Raw genomic sequence first — 26,932 nt, 5'->3', positions numbered from 1 at the left:
ATCTCCCACAACAACCACAGATGCACCCACAACAACCACAGCTACTCCCACAACAACCACAGATGTTCCAACAACAACCACAGATGTTCCAACAACAACCACAGCTGCTCCGACAACAACCTCAGAAGTTCCATCAACAACCACAGTGGCTGCAACAACAACCACATCTGCAACCACAACAATTACAGTGGCTCCAACAACAACCACTGCTTCTCCCACAACAAACACAGCTTCTCCCACAACCACAGCTGCTCCGACAACAACCACAGTTTCTCCCACAACAACCACAGCTGCTCCGACAACAACCACAGCTGCTCCCACAACAACCACTGTTGTTCCCACAACAACCACAGCTTCTCCCACAACAACCACAGCTGCTCCCACAACAACCACAGCTGCTCCCACAATAACCACAGATGTTCCAACAACACCCACAGAATCTCCCACAACAACCACAGATGCACCCACAACAACCACAGCTGCTCCAACAACAACCACAGACGTTCCGACAACAACCACAGCTGCTCCGACAACAACCTCAGACGTTCCATCAACAACCACAGTGGCTCCAACAACAACCACATCTGCAACCACAACAACTACAGTGGCTCCAATAACAACCACTGCTTCTCCCACAACAAACACAGCTTCTCCCACAACAACCACAGCTTCTCCCACAACAATCACAGCTGCTCCCACAACAACCAAAGATTCACCCACAACAACCACAGCTGCTCCCACAACAACCACAGATGTTCCAACAACAACCACAGCTGCTCCAACAACAACCACAGCTGCTCCAACAACAACCACAATTGCACCCACAACCACCACAGATGCTCCCACAACAACCACGGTTGCTCCCACAACAACCACAGGTTCTCCCACAACAACCACAGCTGGTCCAACAACAACCACAGATCCACCCACAACAACCACAGCTGCTCCCACAACAACCGACGATGCTCCCACATCCACCACAGTGGCTCCAACAACAACCACATCTGCAGCAACAACAACAACATTGGCTCCAACAACAACCACAGTGGCTCCAACAACAACCACAGATGCACCCACAACAACCACAGCTGCTCCCACAACAACCACAGATGTTCCATCAACAACCACAGCTTCTCCCACAACAACCACAGCTGCTCCGACAACAACCACAGAATCTCCCACAACAACCACAGATGCACCCACAACAACCACAGCTGCTCCCACAACAACCACAGCTGCTCCAACAACAACCACAGAATCTCCCACAACAACCACAGATGCACCCACAACAACCACAGATGTTCCAACAACAACCACAGCTGCTCCAACAACAACCACAATTGCACCCACAACAACCACAGCTGCTACCACAACAACCACTGTTGTTCCCACAACAACCACAGCTTCTCCCACAACAACCACAGCTGCTCCAACAACAACCACAGCTGCTCCCACAACAACCACAGATGGTCCAACAACACCCACAGAATCTCCCACAACAACCACAGCTGCTCCGACAACAACCACAGAATCTCCCACAACAACCACAGATGCACCCACAACAACCACAGCTGCACCCACAACAACCACAGATGCACCCACAACAACCACAGATGCACCCACAACAACCACAGCTGCACCCACAACAACCACAGCTAATCCCACAACAGCCACAGCTGTTCCCACAACAACCACAGCTGCTCTGACAACAACCTCAGACGTTCCATCAACAACAACAGTGGCTCCAACAACAACCACATCTGCAACCACAACAACCACAGTGGCTGCAACAACAACCAATGCTTCTCCCACAACAACCACAGCCCTTCCCACAACCACAGCTGCTCTGACAACAACCACAGAATCTCCCACAACAACCACAGATGCACCCACAACAACCACAGCTACTCCCACAACAACCACAGATGTTCCAACAACAACCACAGATGTTCCAACAACAACCACAGCTGCTCCGACAACAACCTCAGAAGTTCCATCAACAACCACAGTGGCTGCAACAACAACCACATCTGCAACCACAACAATTACAGTGGCTCCAACAACAACCACTGCTTCTCCCACAACAAACACAGCTTCTCCCACAACCACAGCTGCTCCGACAACAACCACAGTTTCTCCCACAACAACCACAGCTGCTCCGACAACAACCACAGCTGCTCCCACAACAACCACTGTTGTTCCCACAACAACCACAGCTTCTCCCACAACAACCACAGCTGCTCCCACAACAACCACAGCTGCTCCGACAACAACCTCAGACGTTCCATCAACAACCACAGTGGCTCCAACAACAACCACATCTGCAACCACAACAACTACAGTGGCTCCAATAACAACCACTGCTTCTCCCACAACAAACACAGCTTCTCCCACAACAACCACAGCTTCTCCCACAACAATCACAGCTGCTCCCACAACAACCAAAGATTCACCCACAACAACCACAGCTGCTCCCACAACAACCACAGATGTTCCAACAACAACCACAGCTGCTCCAACAACAACCACAGCTGCTCCAACAACAACCACAATTGCACCCACAACAACCACAGCTGCTCCCACAACAACCACGGTTGCTCCCACAACAACCACAGCTTCTCCCACAACAACCACAGCTGGTCCAACAACAACCACAGATCCACCCACAACAACCACAGCTGCTCCCACAACAACCGACGATGCTCCCACATCCACCACAGTGGCTCCAACAACAACCACATCTGCAGCAACAACAACAAAATTGGCTCCAACAACAACCACAGTGGCTCCAACAACAACCACAGATGCACCCACAACAACCACAGCTGCTCCCACAACAACCACAGATGTTCCATCAACAACCACAGCTTCTCCCACAACAACCACAGCTGCTCCGACAACAACCACAGAATCTCCCACAACAACCACAGATGCACCCACAACAACCACAGCTGCTCCCACAACAACCACAGCTGCTCCAACAACAACCACAGAATCTCCCACAACAACCACAGATGCACCCACAACAACCACAGATGTTCCAACAACAACCACAGCTGCTCCAACAACAACCACAATTGCAAACACAACAACCACAGCTGCTACCACAACAACCACTGTTGTTCCCACAACAACCACAGCTTCTCCCACAACAACCACAGCTGCTCCAACAACAACCACAGCTGCTCCCACAACAACCACAGATGGTCCAACAACACCCACAGAATCTCCCACAACAACCACAGCTGCTCCGACAACAACCACAGAATCTCAAACAACAACAACAGATGCACCCACAACAACCACAGCTGCACCCACAACAACCACAGATGCACCCACAACAACCACAGATGCACCCACAACAACCACAGCTGCACCCACAACAACCGAAGATGCTCCCTCAACCACCAAAGTGGCTCCAACAACAACCACATCTGCAGCCACAACAACAGCATTGGCTCCAACAACAACCAATGCTTCTCCCACAACAACCACAGCTGATACCACGACAATCACATCTGCTCTCACAACATCAACAGCTGCTCCCACAACAACCCCAGCTACTCTCACAACAACCACAGCTGCTCTCACAACAACCACAGCTGCTCTCACAACAACCACATCTGCTCCCACAACAACCACAGCTAATCCCACAACAGCCACAGCTGTTCCCACAACAACCACAGCTGCTCCGACAACAACCTCAGACGTTCCATCAACAACCACAGTGGCTCCAACAACAACCGCATCTGCAACCACAACAACCACAGTGGCTCCAACAACAACCACTGCTTCTCCCACAACAACCACAGCTTCTCTCACAACCACAGCTGCTCCGACAACAACCACAGAATCTCCCACAACAACCACAGATGCACCCACAACAACCACAGCTACTCCCACAACAACCACAGATGTTCCAACAACAACCACAGCTGCTCCAACAACAACCACAGATGTTCCAACAACAACCACAGCTGCTCCGACAACAACCTCAGAAGTTCCATCAACAATCACAGTGGCTGCAACAACAACCACATCTGCAACCACAACAACTACAGTGGCTCCAACAACAACCACTGCTTCTCCCACAACAACCACAGCTTCTCCCACAACAACCACAGCTTCTCCCACAACAACCACAGTTTCTCCCACAACAACCACAGCTGCTCCGACAACAACCACAGCTGCTCCGACAACAACCACAGAATCTCCCACAACAACCACAGATGCACCCACAACAACCACAGCTGCTCCAACAACAACCACAGATGTTCCAACAACAACCACAGCTGCTCCAACAACAACCACAGACGTTCCGACAACAACCACAGCTGCTCCGACAACAACCTCAGACGTTCCATCAACAACCACAGTGGCTCCAACAACAACCACATCTGCAACCACAACAACTACAGTGGCTCCAATAACAACCACTGCTTCTCCCACAAAAAACACAGTTTCTCCCACAACAACCACATCTTCTCCCACAACAACCACAGCTGCTCCCACAACAACCACAGATGCAGCCACAACAACCACAGATGCACCCACAACAACCACAGCTGCTCCAACAACAACCATAGACGTTCCGACATCAACCACAGCTGCTCCGACAACAACCTCAGACGTTCCATCAACAACCACAGTGGCTCCAACAACAACCACATCTGCAACCACAACAACTACAGTGGCTCCAATAACAACCACTGCTTCTCCCACAACAAACACAGTTTCTCCCACAACAACCACAGCTGCTCCCACAACAACCACAGCTGCTCCCACAACAACCACAGATGCAGCCACAACAACCACAGCTGCTCCCACAACAACCACAGATGTTCCAACAACAACCACAGCTGCTCCAACAACAACCACAGCTGCTCCAACAACAACCACAGAATCTCCCACAACAACCACAGATGCACCCACAACAACCACAGCTGCTCCAACAACAACCACAGATGTTCCAACAACAACCACAGCTGCTCCAACAACAACCACAGATGTTCCGACAACAACCACAGCTGCTCCGACAACAACCTCAGACGTTCCATCAACAACCACAGTTGCTCCAACAACAACCACATCTGCAACCACAACAACTACAGTGGCTCCAATAACAACCACTGCATCTCCCACAACAAACAAAGCTTCTCCAACAACAACCACAGCTGCTCCGACAACAACCACAGAATCTCCCACAACAACCACAGATGCACCCACAACAACTACAGCTGCTCCCACAACAACCACAGATGTTCCAACAACAACCACAGCTGCTCCAGCAACAACCACAGCTGTTCCAACAACAACCACAATTGCACCCACAACAACCACAGCTGCTCCCACAACAACCACGGTTGCTCCCACAACAACCACGATTGCTCCCACAACAACCACAGCTTCTCCCACAACAACCACAGCTGGTCCAACAACAACCACAGCTGCTCCCACAACAACCACAGCTTCTCCCACATCTACCACAGTGGCTCCAACAACCACATCTGTAGCAACAACAACAACATTGGCTCCAACAACAACCACAGTGGCTCCAACAACAACCACAGATGCACCCACAACAACCACAGCTGCTCCCACAACAACCACAGATGTTCCAACAACAACCACAGCTTCTCCCACAACAACCACAGCTGCTCCGACAACAACCACAGAATCTCCCACAACAACCACAGATGCACCCACAACAACCACAGCTGATCCCACAACAACCACAGCTGCTCCAACAACAACCACAGATGCACCCACAACAACCACAGCTGCTCCCACAACAACCGAAGATGCTTCCACATCCACCACAGTGGCTCCAACAACAACCACATCTGCAGCCACAACATCAACAGTGTCTCCAACAACAACCACAGATCCACCCACAACAACCACAGATCCACCCACAACAACCACAGATGCACCCACAACAACCACAGATGTTCCAACAACAACTACAGCTTCTCCCAAAACAACCACAGCTGCTCCAACAACAACCACAGAATCTCCCACAACAACCACAGATGCACCCACAACAACCACAGATGTTCCAACAACAACCACAGCTGCTCCAACAACAACCACATTTGCACCCACAACAACCACAGATGCACCCACAACAACCACAGCTGCTCCAACAACAACCATAGACGTTCCGACATCAACCACAGCTGCTCCGACAACAACCTCAGACGTTCCATCAACAACCACAGTGGCTCCAACAACAACCACATCTGCAACCACAACAACTACAGTGGCTCCAATAACAACCACTGCTTCTCCCACAACAAACACAGTTTCTCCCACAACAACCACAGCTGCTCCCACAACAACCACAGCTGCTCCCACAACAACCACAGATGCAGCCACAACAACCACAGCTGCTCCCACAACAACCACAGATGTTCCAACAACAACCACAGCTGCTCCAACAACAACCACAGCTGCTCCAACAACAACCACAGAATCTCCCACAACAACCACAGATGCACCCACAACAACCACAGCTGCTCCAACAACAACCACAGATGTTCCAACAACAACCACAGCTGCTCCAACAACAACCACAGATGTTCCGACAACAACCACAGCTGCTCCGACAACAACCTCAGACGTTCCATCAACAACCACAGTTGCTCCAACAACAACCACATCTGCAACCACAACAACTACAGTGGCTCCAATAACAACCACTGCATCTCCCACAACAAACAAAGCTTCTCCAACAACAACCACAGCTGCTCCGACAACAACCACAGAATCTCCCACAACAACCACAGATGCACCCACAACAACTACAGCTGCTCCCACAACAACCACAGATGTTCCAACAACAACCACAGCTGCTCCAGCAACAACCACAGCTGTTCCAACAACAACCACAATTGCACCCACAACAACCACAGCTGCTCCCACAACAACCACGGTTGCTCCCACAACAACCACGATTGCTCCCACAACAACCACAGCTTCTCCCACAACAACCACAGCTGGTCCAACAACAACCACAGCTGCTCCCACAACAACCACAGCTTCTCCCACATCTACCACAGTGGCTCCAACAACCACATCTGTAGCAACAACAACAACATTGGCTCCAACAACAACCACAGTGGCTCCAACAACAACCACAGATGCACCCACAACAACCACAGCTGCTCCCACAACAACCACAGATGTTCCAACAACAACCACAGCTTCTCCCACAACAACCACAGCTGCTCCGACAACAACCACAGAATCTCCCACAACAACCACAGATGCACCCACAACAACCACAGCTGATCCCACAACAACCACAGCTGCTCCAACAACAACCACAGATGCACCCACAACAACCACAGCTGCTCCCACAACAACCGAAGATGCTTCCACATCCACCACAGTGGCTCCAACAACAACCACATCTGCAGCCACAACATCAACAGTGTCTCCAACAACAACCACAGATCCACCCACAACAACCACAGATGCACCCACAACAACCACAGATGTTCCAACAACAACTACAGCTTCTCCCAAAACAACCACAGCTGCTCCAACAACAACCACAGAATCTCCCACAACAACCACAGATGCACCCACAACAACCACAGATGTTCCAACAACAACCACAGCTGCTCCAACAACAACCACATTTGCACCCACAACAACCACAGCTGCTACCACAACAACCACTGTTGTTCCCACAACAACCACAGCTTCTCCCACAACAACCACAGCTGGTCCAACAACAACCACAGCTGCTCCCACAACAACCACAGCTTCTCCCACATCTACCACAGTGGCTCCAACAACCACATCTGTAGCAACAACAACAACATTGGCTCCAACAACAACCACAGTGGCTCCAACAACAACCACAGATGCACCCACAACAACCACAGCTGCTCCCACAACAACCACAGATGTTCCAACAACAACCACAGCTTCTCCCACAACAACCACAGCTGCTCCGACAACAACCACAGAATCTCCCACAACAACCACAGATGCACCCACAACAACCACAGCTGATCCCACAACAACCACAGCTGCTCCAACAACAACCACAGATGCACCCACAACAACCACAGCTGCTCCCACAACAACCGAAGATGCTTCCACATCCACCACAGTGGCTCCAACAACAACTACATCTGCAGCCACAACATCAACAGTGTCTCCAACAACAACCACAGATCCACCCACAACAACCACAGATGCACCCACAACAACCACAGATGTTCCAACAACAACTACAGCTTCTCCCAAAACAACCACAGCTGCTCCAACAACAACCACAGAATCTCCCACAACAACCACAGATGCACCCACAACAACCACAGATGTTCCAACAACAACCACAGCTGCTCCAACAACAACCACATTTGCACCCACAACAACCACAGCTGCTACCAAAACAACCACTGTTGTTCCCACAACAACCACAGCTTCTCCCACAACAACCACAGCTGCTCCAACAACAACCACAGCTGCTCCCACAACAACCACAGATGGTCCAACAACACCCACAGAATCTCCCACAACAACCACAGCTGCTCCGACAACAACCACAGAATCTCCCACAACAACCACAGATGCACCCACAACAACCACAGCTGCACCCACAACAACCACAGATGCACCCACAACAACCACAGATGCACCCACAACAACCACAGCTGCACCCACAACAACCGAAGATGCTCCCTCAACCACCAAAGTGGCTCCAACAACAACCACATCTGCAGCCACAACAACAGCATTGGCTCCAACAACAACCAATGCTTCTCCCACAACAACCACAGCTGATACCACGACAATCACATCTGCTCTCACAACATCAACAGCTGCTCCCACAACAACCCCAGCTGCTCTCACAACAACCACAGCTGCTCTCACAACAACCACAGCTGCTCTCACAACAACCACATCTTTTCCCACAACAACCACAGCTAATCCCACAACAGCCACAGCTGTTCCCACAACAACCACAGCTGCTAAGACAACAACCTCAGACGTTCCATCAACAACCACAGTGGCTCCAACAACAACCACATCTGCAACCACAACAACCACAGTGGCTCCAACAACAACCACTGCTTCTCCCAAAACAACCACAGCTTCTCTCACAACCACAGCTGCTCCGACAACAACCACAGAATCTCACACAACAACCACAGATGCACCCACAACAACCACAGCTACTCCCACAACAACCACAGATGTTCCAACAACAACCACAGCTGCGCCAACAACAACCACAGATGTTCCAACAACAACCACAGCTGCTCCGACAACAACCTCAGAAGTTCCATCAACAATCACAGTGGCTGCAACAACAACCACATCTGCAACCACAACAACTACAGTGGCTCCAACAACAACCACTGCTTCTCCCACAACAACCACAGCTTCTCCCACAACAACCACAGCTTCTCCCACAACAACCACAGTTTCTCCCACAACAACCACAGCTGCTCCGACAACAACCACAGCTGCTCCGACAACAACCACAGAATCTCCCACAACAACCACAGATGCACCCTCAACAACCACAGCTGCTCCAACAACAACCACAGATGTTCCAACAACAACCACAGCTGCTCCAACAACAACCACAGACGTTCCGACAACAACCACAGCTGCTCCGACAACAACCTCAGACGTTCCATCAACAACCACAGTGGCTCCAACAACAACCACATCTGCAACCACAACAACTACAGTGGCTCCAATAACAACCACTGCTTCTCCCACAAAAAACACAGTTTCTCCCACAACAACCACAGCTTCTCCCACAACAACCACAGCTGCTCCCACAACAACCACAGATGCAGCCACAACAACCACAGATGCACCCACAACAACCACAGCTGCTCCAACAACAACCACAGATGTTCCAACAACAACCACAGCTGCTCCAACAACAACCACAGATGTTCCGACATCAACCACAGCTGCTCCGACAACAACCTCAGACGTTCCATCAACAACCACAGTGGCTCCAACAACAACCACAGATGCACCCACAACAACCACAGCTGCTCCCACAACAACCACAGATGTTCCAACAACAACCACAGCTGCTCCAGCAACAACCACAGCTGTTCCAACAACAACCACAATTGCACCCACAACAACCACAGCTGCTCCCACAACAACCACGGTTGCTCCCACAACAACCACGATTGCTCCCACAACAACCACAGCTTCTCCCACAACAACCACAGCTGGTCCAACAACAACCACAGCTGCTCCCACAACGACCACAGCTTCTCCCACATCTACCACAGTGGCTCCAACAACAACCACATCTGTAGCAACAACAACAACATTGGCTCCAACAACAACCACAGTGGCTCCAACAACAACCACAGATGCACCCACAACAACCACATCTGCAACCACAACAACTACAGTGGCTCCAACAACAACCACTGCTTCTCCCACAACAACCACAGCTTCTCCCACAACCACAGCTGCTCCAACAACAACCACAGAATCTCCCACAACAACCACAGATGCACCCACAACAACCACAGCTGCTCCCACAACAACCACGGTTGCTCCCACAACAACCACAGCTTCTCCCACATCAACCAAGGTTGCTCCCACAACAACCACAGCTTCTCCCACAACAACCACAGCTGCTCCAACAACAACCACAGATGCACCCACAACAACCACAGCTGCTCCCACAACAACCGAAGATGCTCCCACATCCACCACAGTGGTTCCAACAACAACCACATCTGCAGCCACAACAACAACAGTGTCTCCAACAACAACCACAGATCCACCCACAACAACCACAGATGCACCCGCAACAACCACAGATGTTCCAACAACAACTACAGCTTCTCCCACAACAACCACAGCTGCTCCGACAACAACCACAGAATCCCCCACAACAACCCCAGATGCACCCACAACAACCCCAGCTGCTCCAACAACAACCACAGCTGCTCCCACAACAACCACAGCTTCTCCCACATCTACCACAGTGGTTCCAACAACAACCACATCTGTAGCAACAACAACAACATTGGCTCCAACAACAACCACAGTGGCTCCAACAACAACCACAGATGCACCCACAACAACCACATCTGCAACCACAACAACTACAGTGGCTCCAACAACAACCACTGCTTCTCCCACAACAACCACAGCTTCTCCCACAACCACAGCTGCTCCAACAACAACCACAGAATCTCCCACAACAACCACAGATGCACCCACAACAACCACAGCTGCTCCCACAACAACCACGGTTGCTCCCACAACAACCACAGCTTCTCCCACATCAACCACGGTTGCTCCCACAACAACCACAGCTTCTCCCACAACAACCACAGCTGCTCCAACAACAACCACAGATGCACCCACAACAACCACAGTTGCTCCCACAAGAACCGAAGATGCTCCCACATCCACCACAGTGGCTCCAACAACAACCACATCTGCAGCCACAACAACAACAGTGTCTCCAACAACAACCACAGATCCACCCACAACAACCACAGATGCACCCACAACAACCACAGATGTTCCAACAACAACTACAGCTTCTCCCACAACAACCACAGCTGCTCCGACAACAACCACAGAATCTCCCACAACAACCCCAGATGCACCCACAACAACCCCAGCTGCTCCAACAACAACCTCAGACGTTCCATCAACAACCACAATGGCTCCAACAACAACCACATCTGCAACCACAACAACTACAGTGGCTCCAACAACAACCACTGCTTCTCCCACAACAAACACAGCTTCTCCCACAACAACCACAGCTGCTCCGACAACAACCACAGAATCTCCCACAACAACCACAGATGCACCCTCAACAACCACAGCTGCACCCACAACAACCACAGATGTTACAACAACAAACACAGCTTCTCCCACAACAACCACAGTTGGTCCAACAACAACCACAGATCCACCCACAACAACCACAGCTGGTCCCACAACAAGCAACGATGCTCCCACATCCACCACAGTGGCTCCAACAACAACCACATCTGTAGCAACAACAACAACATTGGCTCCAACAACAACCACAGTGGCTCCAACAACAACCACAGATGCACCCACAACAACCACAGCTGCTCCCACAAAAACCACAGATGTTCCAACAACAACCACAGCTTCTCCCACAACAACCACAGCTGCTCCGACAACAACCACAGAATCTCCCACAACAACAACAGATGCACCCACAACAACCACAGCTGCTCCCACAACAACCACAGCTGCTCCAACAACAACCACAGATGCACCCACAACAACCACAGCTGCTCCCACAACAACCGAAGATGCTCCCACATCCACCACAGTGGCTCCAACAACAACCACAGATGTGCCCACAACAACCACAGATGCACCCACAACAACCACAGATGTTCCAACAACAACCACAACTTCTCCCACAACAACCACAGCTGCTCCGACAACAAAAACAGAACCTCCCACAACAACCCCAGATGCACCCACAACAACCCCAGCTGCTCCGACAACAACCTCAGACGTTCCATCAACAACCACAGTGGCTCCAACAACAACCACATCTGCAACCACAACAACTACAGTGGCTCCAACAACAACCACTGCTTCTCCCACAACAACCACAGCTTCTCCCACAACAACCACAGATGTTCCAACAACAACCACAGCTGCTCCAACAACAACCACAGATGAACCCACAACAACCACAGCTACTCCCACAACAACCACAGATGTTCCAACAACAACCACAGCTGCTCCAACAACAACCACAGATGTTCCAACAACAACCACAGCTACTCTGACAACAACCTCAGAAGTTCCATCAACAACCACAGTGGCTACAACAACAACCACATCTGCAACCACAACAACTACAGTGGCTCCAACAACAACCACTGCTTCTCCCACAACAAACACAGCTTCTCCCACAACAACCACAGCTTCTCCCACTACATCCACTGCTTCTCCCACAACAACCACAGCTGCTCCGACAACAACCACAGCTGCTCCGACAACAACCACAGAATCTCCCACAACAACCACAGCTGCTCCAACAACAACCACAGATGTTCCAACAACAACCACAGCTGGTCCAACAACAACCACAGATGTTCCGACAACAACCACAGCTGCTCCGACAACAACCTCAGACGTTCCATCAACAACCACAGTGGCGCCAACAACAACCACATCTGCAACCACAACAACTACAGTGGCTCCAATAACAACCACTGCTTCTCCCACAACAAACAAAGCTTCTCCCACAACAACCACAGCTGCTCCGACAACAACCACAGAATCTCCCACAACAACCACAGATGCACCCACAACAACCACAGCTGCTCCCACAACAACCACAGATGTTCCAACAACAACCACAGCTGCTCCAACAACAACCACAGCTGTTCCAACAACAACCACAATCGCACACACAACAACCACAGCTGCTCCCACAACAAACACGGTTGCTCCCACAACAACCACAGCTTCTCCCACATCAACCACGGTTGCTCCCACAACAACCACAGCTTCTCCCACAACAACCACAGCTGGTCCAACAACAACCACAGATCCACCCACAACAACCACAGCTGCTCCCACAACAACCGACGATGCTCCCACATCCACCACAGTGGCTCCAACAACAACCACATCTGCAGCAACGACAACAACATTGGCTCCAACAACAACAACAGCTGCTCCAACAACAACCACAGATGCACCCACAACAACCACAGCTGCTCCCACAACAACCACAGCTGCTCCCGCAACAACCACAGCTGCTCCAACAACAACCACATCTGCAGCCACAACAACAACAGTGGCTCCAACAACAACCACAGATGCACCCACAACAACCACAGATGTTCCAACAACAACGACAGCTTCTCCCACAACAACCCCAGCTGCTCCGACAACAACCACAGAATCTCCCACAACAACCACAGATGCACCCTCAACAACCACAGCTGCTCCCACAACAACCACAGCTTCTCCCACAACAACCACAGTTGGTCCAACAACAACCACAGATCCACCCACAACAACCACAGATGCACCCACAACAACCACAGCTGCTCCCACAACAACCACAGATGTTCCAACAACAACCACAGCTGCTCCAACAACAACAACAGCTGCTCCAACAACAACCACAGCTGCTCCAACAACAACCACAATTGCACCCACAACAACCACAGCTGCTCCCACAACAACCACGGTTGCTCCCACAACAACCACAGCTTCTCCCACAACAACCACAGCTGGTCCAACAACAACCACAGATCCACCCACAACAACCACAGCTGCGCCCACAACAACCGACGATGCTCCCACATCCACCACAGTGGCTCCAACAACAACCACATCTGCAGCAACAACAACAACATTGGCTCCAACAATAACCACAGATGCACCCACAACAACCACAGCTGCTCCCACAACAACCACAGATGTTCCAACAACAACCACAGCTTCTCCCACAACAACCACAGCTGCTCTGACAACAACCACAGAATCTCCGACAACAACCACAGATGCACCCACAACAACCACAGCTGCTCCCACAACAACCACAGCTGCTCCAACAACAACCACAGATGCACCCACAACAACCACAGCTGCTCCCACAAAAACCACAGCTGCTCCCACAACAACCGAAGATGCTCCCACATCCACCACAGTGGCTCCAACAACAACCCCAGATGCACCCACAACAACCCCAGATGCACCCACAACAACCCCAGCTGCTCCAACAACAACCACAGATGTACCGACATCAACCACAGCTGCTCCGACAACAACCTCAGACGTGCCATCAACAACCACAATGGCTCCAACAACAACCACATCTGCAACCACAACAACTACAGTGGCTCCAACAACAACCACTGCTTCTCCCACAACAAACACAGCTTCCCCCACAACAACCACAGCTGCTTCTACAACAACCACAGAATCTCCCACAACAACCACAGATGCACCCACAACAACCACAGCTGCTCCCACAACAACCACAGATGTTCCAACAACAACCACAGCTGCTCCAACAACAACCACAATTGCACCCACAACAACCACAGCTGCTCCCACAACAACCACGGTTGCTCCCACAACAACCACAGCTTCTCCCACAACAACCACAGCTGGTCCAGCAACAACCGCAGATCCACCCACAACAACCACAGCTGCTCCCACAACAACCGACGATGCTCCCCCATCCACCACAGTGGCTCCAACAACAACCACATCTGCAGCAACAACAACAACATTGGCTCCAACAACAACCACAGTGGCTCCAACAACAACGACAGATGCACCCACAACAACCACAGCTGCTCCCACAACAACCACAGATGTTCCAACAACAACCACAGCTTCTCCCACAACAACCACAGCTGCTCCGACAACAACCACAGAATCCCCCACAACAACCACAGATTCACCCACAACAACCACAGCTGCTCCGACAACAACCACAGCTGCTCCAACAACAACCACAGATGCACCCACAACACCCACAGCTGCTCCCACAACAACCGAAGATGCTCCCACATCCACCACAGTGGCTCCAACAACAACCACAGATGCACCCACAACAACCACAGATGCACCCACAACAACCACAGATGTTCCAACAACAACCACAGCTTCTCCCACAACAACCACAGCTGCTCCAACAACAACCACAGAATCTCCCACAACAACCCCAGATGCACCCACAACAACCCCAGCTGCTCCAACAACAACCTCAGACGTTCCATCAACAACCACAGTGGCTCCAACAACAACCACTGCTTCTCCCACAACAACCACCGTTTCTCCCACAACCACAGCTGCTCCAACAACAACCACAGAATCTCCCACAACAACCACAGATGCACCCACAACAACCACAGCTACTCCCACAACAACCACAGATGTTCCAACAACAACCACAGAATCTCCCACAACAAACCCAGATGCACCCACAACAACCCCAGCTGCTCCAACAACAACCACAGATGTTCCGACATCAACCACAGCTGCTCCGACAACAACCTCAGACGTTCCATCAACAACCACAATGGCTCCAACAACAACCACATCTGTAACCACAACAACTACAGTGGCTCCAACAACAACCACTGCTTCTCCCACAACAAACACAGCTTCTCCCACAACAACCACAGCTGCTCCGACAACAACCACAGAATCTCCCAAAACAACCACAGATGCACCCACAACAACCCCAGCTGCTCCAACAACAACCTCAGACGTTCCATCAACAACCACAGTGGCTCCAACAACAACCACATCTGCAACCACAACAACTACAGTGGCTCCAACAACAACCACTGCTTCTCCCACAACAACCACAGTTTCTCCCACAACCACAGCTGCTCCAACAACAACCACAGAATCTCCCACAACAACCACAGATGCACCCACAACAACCACAGCTACTCCCACAACAACCACAGATGTTCCAACAACAACCACAGAATCTCCCACAACATTCCCAGATGCACCCACAACAACCCCAGCTGCTCCAACAACAACCACAGATGTTCCGACATCAACCACAGCTGCTCCGACAACAACCTCAGACGTTCCATCAACAACCACAATGGCTCCAACAACAACCACATCTGTAACCACAACAACTACAGTGGCTCCAACAACAACCACTGCTTCTCCCACAACAAACACAGCTTCTCCCACAACAACCACAGCTGCTCCGACAACAACCACAGAATCTCCCAAAACAACCACAGATGCACCCACAACAACCACAGCTGCTCCCACAACAACCACAGATGTTCCAACAACAACCACAGCTTCTCCCACAACAACCACAGCTGGTCCAACAACAACCACAGATCCACCCACAACAACCACAGCTGCTCCCACAACAACCGACGATGCTCCAACATCCACCACAGTGGCTCCAACAACAACCACATCTGCAGCAACAACAACAACATTGGCTCCAACAATAACCACAGTGGCTCCAACAACAACCACAGATGGTCCAACAACAACCACAGCTTCTCCCACAACAACCACAGCTGCTCCGACAACAACCACAGAATCTCCCACAACAACCACAGATGCACCCACAACAACCACAGCTGCTCCCACAACAACCACAGCTGCTCCAACAACAACCACAGATGCACCCACAACAACCATAGCTGCTCCCACAACAACCGAAGATGCTCCCACATCCACCACAGTGGCTCCAACAACAACCACAGATGCACCCACAACAACCACAGATGCACTCACAACAACCACAGATGTTCCAACAACAACCACAGCTTCTCCCACAACAACCACAGCTGCTCCCATAACAACAACTGCTGTTGCTACAACAACAAATACTGAAGCAACAACAACCAATGTCCTGCCCACCACAACCACATCTCCTCCAACAACAATCACAGATTCACCCACAACAACCACAATTGCTCCCACAACAACAGCAGATCCATCAACGGAAGTTTTTCCCACCACAACCACATCTGCTCCAACTACAATCACAGATTCACCCACAACAACCACAATTGCTCCCACAACAACAGCAGATCCATCAACAGAAGTTTTTCCCACAACCACAGCTGCTCCCACAACAACCACATCTACACAAACCACAACCACAGCATCTCCAATAACATCTACAGCAGAGGCTTCAACAAGTACAGCTGAGGCCACAAAAACTACAATTGCACCAACAACAACCACATCGTCTTCCACAACAACCACAGCTGCTCCTACAACAACAACTGCTGTTGCTACAACAACAAATGCTGCAGCAACAACAATCAATGTTCTGCCCACCACAACCACATCTGCTCCAACTACAATCACAGATTCACCCACAACAACCACAATTGCTCCCACAACAACAGCAGATCCATCAACTGAAGTTTTTCCCACAACCACAGCTGCTACCACAACAACCAATGCACCTGCTACAACATCCGAAACCCTTCCCACAACAACTGAACCACTGCCCACAACAACCACAATGGATCCAACAACAATTACAGATTCACCCACAACAACCACATCTGCTCCAACAACTACAGCATCTCCCACAACCATAATAGCTGCCATTACGACAAGCACAGCTTCCCCCAAAACAACCACAGCAACATTAATGACATCTACAACAGCAGCTACGACAAGTACAGCTGTAGATACAACCACTACAGATGCACCCACAACAACCACAACCATAGCTGCTGCTACCACAATAACAACAGCAACAGCAACAACACCCAAAACCTCGCCCACAACAAACACAGCTGCTCCCACAACAACCACATCTGCACCAACGACAACCACAGCATCTCCAATAACATCTACAGCAGAGGCTTCAACAAGTACAGCTGAGCCCACAAAAACCACAATTGCACCAACAACAATCACATCTTCTCCCACAACAACCACAGCTGCTCCCACAACAACTACAGCTTCTCCCACAACAATCACAGCTTCTCCCACAACCACAGCAACTTCCCTTTCAACCACAGCTGTTTCCTCAACAACTACCGCCATCCCCACAATAACAGCTACTCCCAATACAACCACAGCTGCTTTCACAATAACCACAGCTTCCCCCACAACAAATACAGCTGATGCTACAGCAGCAAAAGCGGAGGCTTCAACAACCACAGCCGTCCCCACAACAAACACTGCTACTCCCATAACAACCACAGTTGATCAAACAACAACCACAGCTGCACTAACGACAACCACAGCTGCACCAACAGCATCCACAGCTGCTCCCACAACCACAACATTTGCACTAACATCCCCAGCTGCTGCTATGACTAGAACAGCCACCCCTAAAACAACTACAACTGCTCCCACAACAACCACAGCAGTGCCAATATCAACCACAGCAGCTGCCACTACACTCACAGCTTCACCATCGACAACCACAGTTGCTGCAAAGACCACCAACACCCACCACACAACAACCAACGTTTCAGCCACAACAACCACAGCTGCTGTAACTACCACAGCTACAGCTGCACCAACGTCAACTACAGCTGCTAAGACAACAACAACTGTTTCCCCAACCACCACATCCACAAGCCCTCCAACGTCAAATGAAGGTGTACTTATTCTAAATTTCCGGATGTACCGAACATTTAAGGAAGCCTACAAAGATTCAAGTTCCTTGGATTACATTACTTTGGCTTTAAATGTCACAACTGAGGTAAAAGTTTATCATTAATAGAAATATTGAAATGGACATTTACAAAAATATCTTGCTTGGGAGTTATTAGTAACTAGTACACATTTTCTTTGTCCTTAAAATACTCATTATGCCCTCTGATGTCTTTCTACAGTTGACTCGAGGATACAAAAATGTATATCCTGCAATCTTCCTCAGATGCATCATCATCAGTTTCTGGTATGTTAATTTTTCATTTTGGTCCATATTTCTACAACTTACTTGCAGCTAGAACAAGTGTGTTATATACGTTTACCATCATTTAATAATACTAATACTACTAAAACCAATCCCATTTCACATACATTCTACTTCTTTGATTTTTAGGTCTGGGTCTGTGGGTGTGACAACCAACGTGTTCTTCAGAAATCAGTCAGTGGTCCCTAACGTTACAGATGTAGTGGAATCCCTCAAGACATCCATCAACACGTCCACAGTTTTCTTAGATGTTATTCCTGGCAGTATCAAAGCTGGTAAGGATGAATCTTAACACAATATTTATGAAAATTCATACAGTACAGATGATTGTTTGAAGCAATATTTCCGTCTGGTACACCATGTTGTTGTTGTTTTTTATGCCCAAAGCTTATTTACCAGCTCTGGTTTCATCAGTTGTGACCAAATTACATCATACTTGAAATACTGTACCTCATTTAAAGGTCTATCTTTTCATTTCAAAACCATTTCAATCATGGTAGTCTCTTATAAGACTATCTTTACCCGTAGATGTGAGCAAAAAATGATTCTGGTTCTCTGGTTTGCATCACTGATCATTTGAATCAGGAATGGGCAACTTTGATTGAGTTGGGGGCCACAAAAAAACATGAAGGTTGCAGTGGCTGGTGGGTCTTCATACCCACATCCCACATTTGCCATTAAAGCAAGTTTGCTGCAAATCTACACATTTTGCCATGGGACAGAGATAAAAAATGTGAAGTTTTACACCTTGTATATTCTATTATTCTAACGCTCAACAGTAACAGTAACAGTAAAAAAGTAATCCTTCTAACCCCCCCCCCCCCTTCCCCCCTTAAAAGATTTAGATGCACTATTGTAAAGTGGTTGTTCCACTGGATATCATAAGGTGAATGCACCAATTTGTAAGTCGCTCTGGATAAGAGCGTCTGCTAAATGACTTAAATGTAAAATGTAAATGTAAGTTGAGACCCTGACTGAGTCCCTAAATATACTGTGTATATATCTACAGTGCATTCAGAAAGTATTCAGACCCCTTGACGTTTTCCATATTTTGTTACGCTACAGCCTTATTCTAAAATGACAGCAGTGGGGTCAAACTGTAGAACCCAGTTCCTTCATTTGAATATAAAAAGGGATTTTATCAAACAAAACTATGCTACATTTTATGTCTGGGACCCTCAGGATGACAAATCAGAGCAAGATTAATGAATGTACATTATTTACATTCAGAGGTGAATGTATCAAACCAGTTTCTGTGATAAAAGTGTTTTGTTGTTGTGCACTATCCTCAAAATAATAGCATGGCATTTTTTTTCTGTAATAGATGCTGTGAATGGGACACTGCAGTTCGATTAACAACAATTTTAGATTTCTGCCCATATAAGACATGTCGATGTCCCGGAATTGGCTGTTGTTTACAACATCATTCTAGTCACATTATTGCATATTGAGCAACAACTGTCCCAATTTAGGGACACCGATCCCGTAGAGGTTAAATCGTTTTTCCCCTCATCAATCTTCACACATAATGACAAAGCAAAAACGGGTCAAGAAAGTTTTGCAAATGTTTTAAAAATAAAACACTGAATATCACATTTACATAAGTATTCAGACCCTTTACTCAATAAGTTGTTGAAGCACCTTTGGCAGCAATTATAGCCTCGTGCCTTCTTGGGTATGACTCTACAAGCTTGGCACACCTGTATTTGGAGAGTTTCCGCTGCTGCTGAAAAACATCCCCACAGCATGATGCTGCCACCACCATGCTTCACCATAGGGATGGTGTCAGGTTTCCTCCAGACAAGACGCTTGGCATTTAGGCCAAAGAATACAATCTTGGTTTCATCAGACCAGATAATCTTGTTTATCATGGATTGAGAGTATTTAGGTGCCTTTTGACTAACTCCAAGCGGGCTGTTTTACTGAGAAGTGGCTTCCTTCTGGCCACACTACCAGAAAGGCCTGATTGGTGGAAAGCTGCAGAGATGGTTTTCCTTCTGGAAGGTTCTCCCATCTCCACAGAGGAACTATAGAGCTCTGTCAGAGTGACCATCATGTTCTTGGTCTCCTCCCTGACCAAGGCCTTTTTCCCCTGATTACTCAGTTTGGCCGGGCAGCCAGCTCTAGGAAGAGTCTTGTTGTTCCAAACTTCTTCCATTTAAGACTGATGGAGGCCACTGTGTTCTTAGGGACCTTCAATGCTGCAGAAATGTTTTGGTACCCTTCCCCAGAGTTGTGCCTAGACACATCCCTGTCTCAGAGCTCTACGGACAATTCCATCGACTTCATGGCTTGGTTTTTGCTTTGACATGCCCTGTCAGCTGTGAGACCTTATATAGACAGGTGTGTGTATTTACAAATCATGTCCAATCAATTGAATTTACCACAGGTGGACTAAAATTAAGTTTTAGAAACATCTCAAGGATGATCAATGGAAACAGGATGCACCTGAGCTTCATTTAAAGTCTCATAGCAAAGGGTTTGAATACTTATGTAAATAAGGTATTTCTGTTTTTTATTTTTACATTAAATGTCTAAAAACATCTTTTTGCTTTGTCATCATGCGGTATTGTGAGTAGCTTGATGAGGGAAAAAAACTGTTAAAAATCAATTTTAGAATATGCCTGTAATGTAACAAAATGGGGAAAAGGTCAAGGGGTCTGAATACTTTCCGAATGTACTGTATAAATATACTAAAGGGAGGCTGCTGGCCGCGGGTTGATCATCCCTGATTTGGATGAACCATTATTTTGTTCAGGTGGTCTACAGCTTACATCTTTTATATTTTTTGCAAGAAGATAGATTTTGGGGAAGGCTTTGCAGAGGCTTTTAAATGGTCAAAATCATTTTTTTTTTTTTACAGAAATCACAAACTCCCCGACTAATGCTACAACTAATGCTATGACTACTGCTACGACTACTGCAACCGCCACGACAATGACGCCAGCAGCAGCCACAAAAACTACAATGACGCCAGCAGCAGCCACAAAAACTACAATGACGCCAGCAGCAGCCACAAAAACTACAGAGGGTTCAAATTCCTGCTGCAGCGCTATGGGAAGAAACAGACTTCAAGAAATGGTCACTTTACTATTTGCTTTAATGCTGATCTATTTCTTCTGAACAGAATAACTCTAGGACTCAATTAAACCCATTAAGTATAACATATTCCACAATAAAGGCATATGTAACTTCAGCTATTAAGATTGAGAGGTGAAGAAACGACTAATACTGTCTTGAAGCAATTGCTTTTTATTATGATGATGTATAAAAAATGTTGTCTAATTTATTTAAACAAAATTGGCCTCAATAGAAAATAATTCACAAAAGAATGCTGATAATGTAATGAAGCTGATTCTGCCACAATACCAGAAAATGTATCATCGTGTAAATGTGATGTTTTGCTATTTAATATTTACATTTTGTTTTAGTATATTGCAATAGCTAATGAATAATTTAATATCATATACATGAAATTAACTAATTAAATTATAAAATAAGCATGTAAACCTAATTGTCTATTCTGTCATCTATATTTTTCCTTATTGTAACCCAACTCTAGCCATACGTTGTAATTTTTGGAAATTACTTTGAAAACCCTTGAATAAAAAATGCCATATAAAACCATATACCAATAAACATGTATTAACAAATACCCTTTAGATAGTAGATGTATTGTAATAACACTGAAATAAACAAAAATTGATCTTATCAATGTTGTTGTGGTCTACATACTACATTATACAGACCATACTCATCTGAGAAATTGAGTGCCATGAACTTGAAAATGTTCAACAGGCTGTAAATCACTAAATTGTACATTTCCGAAATGCCTGACAAACAAAATGTTGGCTGGAGGAAGTATCAGCAAGTGAGATCTCATAACAGATATCATACACTGCCTTCAGGAATATTCACACCCCTTGATTTTTTCAGAAAGAAAATGTTACAGCCTATTTAAAATGGATTAAATTAAGATTTTGTGTCAGTGGTTTACACACAATACCCCATAATGTCATAGACAAATTACGTTTTTAGACATTTTATAAATAAATAGAAAAAGAACATCTGAATTGTCTTTAGTTAATAAGTATTGAACCCTGTTGTTAGGGCAAGCCTAAATAAGTCCAAGAGTACAACTCTGCTTCACCCTTATGTTGTATTAAGGGTAAACATTTTTACCCTTAAGCCACTATGTTTAAAAGCAGAGAAAACCCCCCCAAAAATGTCAACTTGAAATGTTATGACTTTTCCTAGAGTGACCCCAACATTAGAAAAAGTGAAACATCGCCACCACCAGGGTAATTTTTGACCCCCAGTTATAAAATCATTTACACACCACCATAACCACAAAGACACACACATGCAGAAACACAATGAGAAACACAATGAGAAATTGAGATTGTGTGCTGCTGATTGAACTCAGACAAAACTAAAACTTTCTTGTGCATGTGCAGCATCCCCCCTCCACAAACCCACACATGACTGAAGTTCACAGACAAAATAAAAACAATTTCAGAAAAAATAAAAATAATTTCAGACAAAATAAACATTTCTTGAAAGCATTGTTTATTAATGGGGAATGCAGTCAGAGGCTATAAAGGTGCTGCAGATAACAGTCCCCCCAGTTTTCAATTTCCTGAAGCCTTGAGTGCACGTCTCAGTGCCTGATTTGTTTTCAGATGTCCAGGAGTAACAAGAGAACAGTGATTTAGAAGAGGATGGGGTATCTGGAGAAGAAGATGGGGAAGAATACAACTCAGATCATGACGCATCATCTTCAGATGAAGAAGAAATCCCCCAAACTGAAAGAGATACATTTTTATCAAAGAACAGCACAATAACATGGTCCTTGTCACCATATGACAACCAGGGCAGGATGGCAACACAAAATGTCATAAGGATGACCCCAGGGCCCACAAGACATGCAGTTGCTCATGCCGAGGACATAGCCTCAACATTCTACATGTTCATTACAAAAGCCATTGAAAAATTCATGCTGGAGTTGACAAATTTGGAGGGTTTCTGTGAATATGGAGACAACCGGAACAGGATGGATGAGATTGAACTGCGTGCCTACATAGGGCTGCTACACTTTGTGGGTGTGTATAGGTCCCGAGGCGAGGCTACATATAGACTCTGGGATGCAGAGAATGGAAGGGTGATTTTCCGTGCCACGATTCCACTGAATGTCTTTCACACTTTCTCAAGAATGCCACGATTTGAGAACAGTGAGACAAGACCCAACGGCAGACTCAACAACCTTGGTTTCTCAATTGACTGCCTCGCTTGGTTCACCAACTACTTCTCAGACAGAGTTCAGTGTGTCAAATCGGAGGGCCTGTTGTCCGGACCTCTGGCAGTCTCTATGGGGGTGCCACAGGGTTCAATTCTCAGGCCGACTCTTTTCTCTGTAAACATTTACATTTACGTCATTTAGCAGACGCTCTTATCCAGAGCGACTTACAAATTGGTGCATTCACCTTATGATATCCAGTGGAACAACCACTTTACAATAGTACATCTATATCTTTTTTGGGGGGGTGGGGGGGTTAGAAGAATTACTTTATCCTATCCCAGGTATTCCTTAACCTGTTAGGGCTCGGGGGCAGTATTTGCACGGCTGGATAAAAAAAATGTACCGATTTAATCTGGTTACTAATCCTACCCAGTAACTAGAATATGCATATACTTATTATATATGGATAGAAAACACTCTAAAGTTTCTAAAACTGTTTGAATGGTGTCTGTGAGTATAACAGAACTCATTTGGCAGGCAAAACCCTGAGACATTTTCTGACAGGAAGTGGATACCTGATGTGTTGTATTACCTTTAAACCTATGCCATTGAAAAACACAGGGGCTGAGGAATATTTTGGCACTTCCTATTGCTTCCACTAGATGTCCCCAGCCTTTACAAAGTGTTTTGAGTCTTCTGGAGGGAGATCTGACCGAACAAGAGCCATGGAACGATGATGGCCCATTAGACACCTGGCGCGCGAGTTCATGTTGGGTACCCTCGTTCCAATACGTTATAAAAGAGTATGCATTCGTCCACCGTGAATATTATTCATGTTCTGGTTAAAAAAGGCCCTAATGATTTATGCTATACAACGTTTGACATGTTTGAACGAACGTAAATATATTTTTTCCCCTCGTTCATGAAGTGAAGTCCGGCGGGCTTAGATCATGTGCTAACAAGACGGAGATTTTTGGACATAAATGATGAGCTTTTTTGAACAAAACTACATTCGTTATGGACCTGTGATACCTGGAAGTGACATCTGATTAAGAGAATGAAAGGTAATGGATTATTTACATAGTATTTTCGATTTTAGATCTCCCCAACATGACGACTAGTCTGTATCGCAACGCGTATTTTTCTGGGCGCAGTGCTCAGATTATTGCAAAGTGTGATTTCCCAGTAAGGTTATTTTTAAATCTGGCAAGTTGATTGCGTTCAAGAGATGTAAATCTATAATTCTTTAAATGACAATATAATATTTTACCAATGTTTTCTAATTTTAATTATTTAATTTGTGATGCTGACTTGACTGCCGGTTATTGGAGGGAAACGATTTCCTCAACATCAATGCCATAGTAAAACGCTGTTTTTGGATATAAATATGAACTTGATAGAACTAAAAATGCATGCATTGTCTAACATAATGTCCTAGGAGTGTCATCTGATGGAGATTGTAAAAGGTTAGTGCATCATTTTAGCTGGTTTTATGGTTTTGGTGACCCTGTCTTTGAATTGACAAAACATTACACACAACTCTTGTAAATGTACTGTCCTAACATACTCTAAATGTATGCTTTCGCCGTAAAACCTTTTTGAAATCGTAAAACGTGGTTAGATTAAGGAGATGTTTATCTTTCAAAGGGTGTAAAATAGTTGTATGTTTGAAAAATTTGAATTTTGACATTTATTTGGATTCAAATTTGCCGCTCTTGAAATGCACCTGCTGTTGATGGAGTGCACCACGGGGGGGACGCCTGCGTCCCACCTAGCCCATAGAGGTTAAAGAGGTGGGGTTTCAGGTGCCTACGGAAGGTGGTGATTGACTCCGCTGTCCTGGCGTCGTGAGGGAGCTTGTTACACCATTGGGGTGCCAGAGCAGTAAACAGTTTTGACTGGGCTGTGCGGGAACTGTGCTTCCGCAGAGGTAGGGGGGCCAGCAGGCCAGAGGTGGATGAACGCAGTGCCCTTGTTTGAGTGTAAGGCCTGATCAGTTCCCCTCACAGCTCCGTAGGCAAGCACCATGGTCTTGTAGCAGATGCGAGCTTCAACTGGAAGCCAGTGGAGTGTGCGGAGGAGCGGGGTGACGTGAGAGAACTTGGGAAGGTTGAACACCAGACAGGCTGCGGCGTTCTGGATGAGTTGTAGGGGTTTAATGGCACAGGCAGGGAGCCCCGCCAACAGGGAGTTGCAGTAATCCAGACGGGAGATGACAAGTGCCTGGATTAGGACCTGCGCCGCTTCCTGTGTGAGGC

General features: G+C 47.4%; 2 protein-coding genes across 2 annotated transcripts; both read left to right on the top strand.

The window, feature by feature from the left end:
- Positions 1-2,146: 2,146 nt before the first annotated feature.
- On the top strand, positions 2,147-7,085 carry LOC123742557 (mucin-5AC-like; the record flags this gene model as incomplete). The annotated part of the gene is made up of 4 exons (XM_045717625.1): positions 2,147-2,789; positions 3,888-5,231; positions 5,403-6,391; positions 7,062-7,085. Coding segments are annotated over 4 exons (3,000 nt in total), but the record flags the coding sequence as incomplete, so codon positions are not given.
- A 1,020-nt stretch (positions 7,086-8,105) lies between these two features.
- LOC123742556 (mucin-2-like) lies at positions 8,106-19,056 on the top strand. Its single transcript, XM_045717624.1, has 4 exons — positions 8,106-8,169; positions 8,616-9,523; positions 18,118-18,377; positions 18,879-19,056. The coding sequence occupies exons 1-4, from the start codon at positions 8,106-8,108 to the stop codon at positions 19,054-19,056; spliced, it is 1,410 nt and encodes a 469-aa protein (XP_045573580.1).
- Positions 19,057-26,932: the final 7,876 nt, after the last annotated feature.

The sequence above is a fragment of the Salmo salar genome, chromosome ssa04 (genome assembly GCF_905237065.1).
Source record: "Salmo salar chromosome ssa04, Ssal_v3.1, whole genome shotgun sequence".
Taxonomy (NCBI): domain Eukaryota; kingdom Metazoa; phylum Chordata; class Actinopteri; order Salmoniformes; family Salmonidae; genus Salmo; species Salmo salar.
The sequence above is the reverse complement of the archived record's forward strand: the minus strand, read 5'-3'. Positions and strand labels throughout refer to the sequence as shown.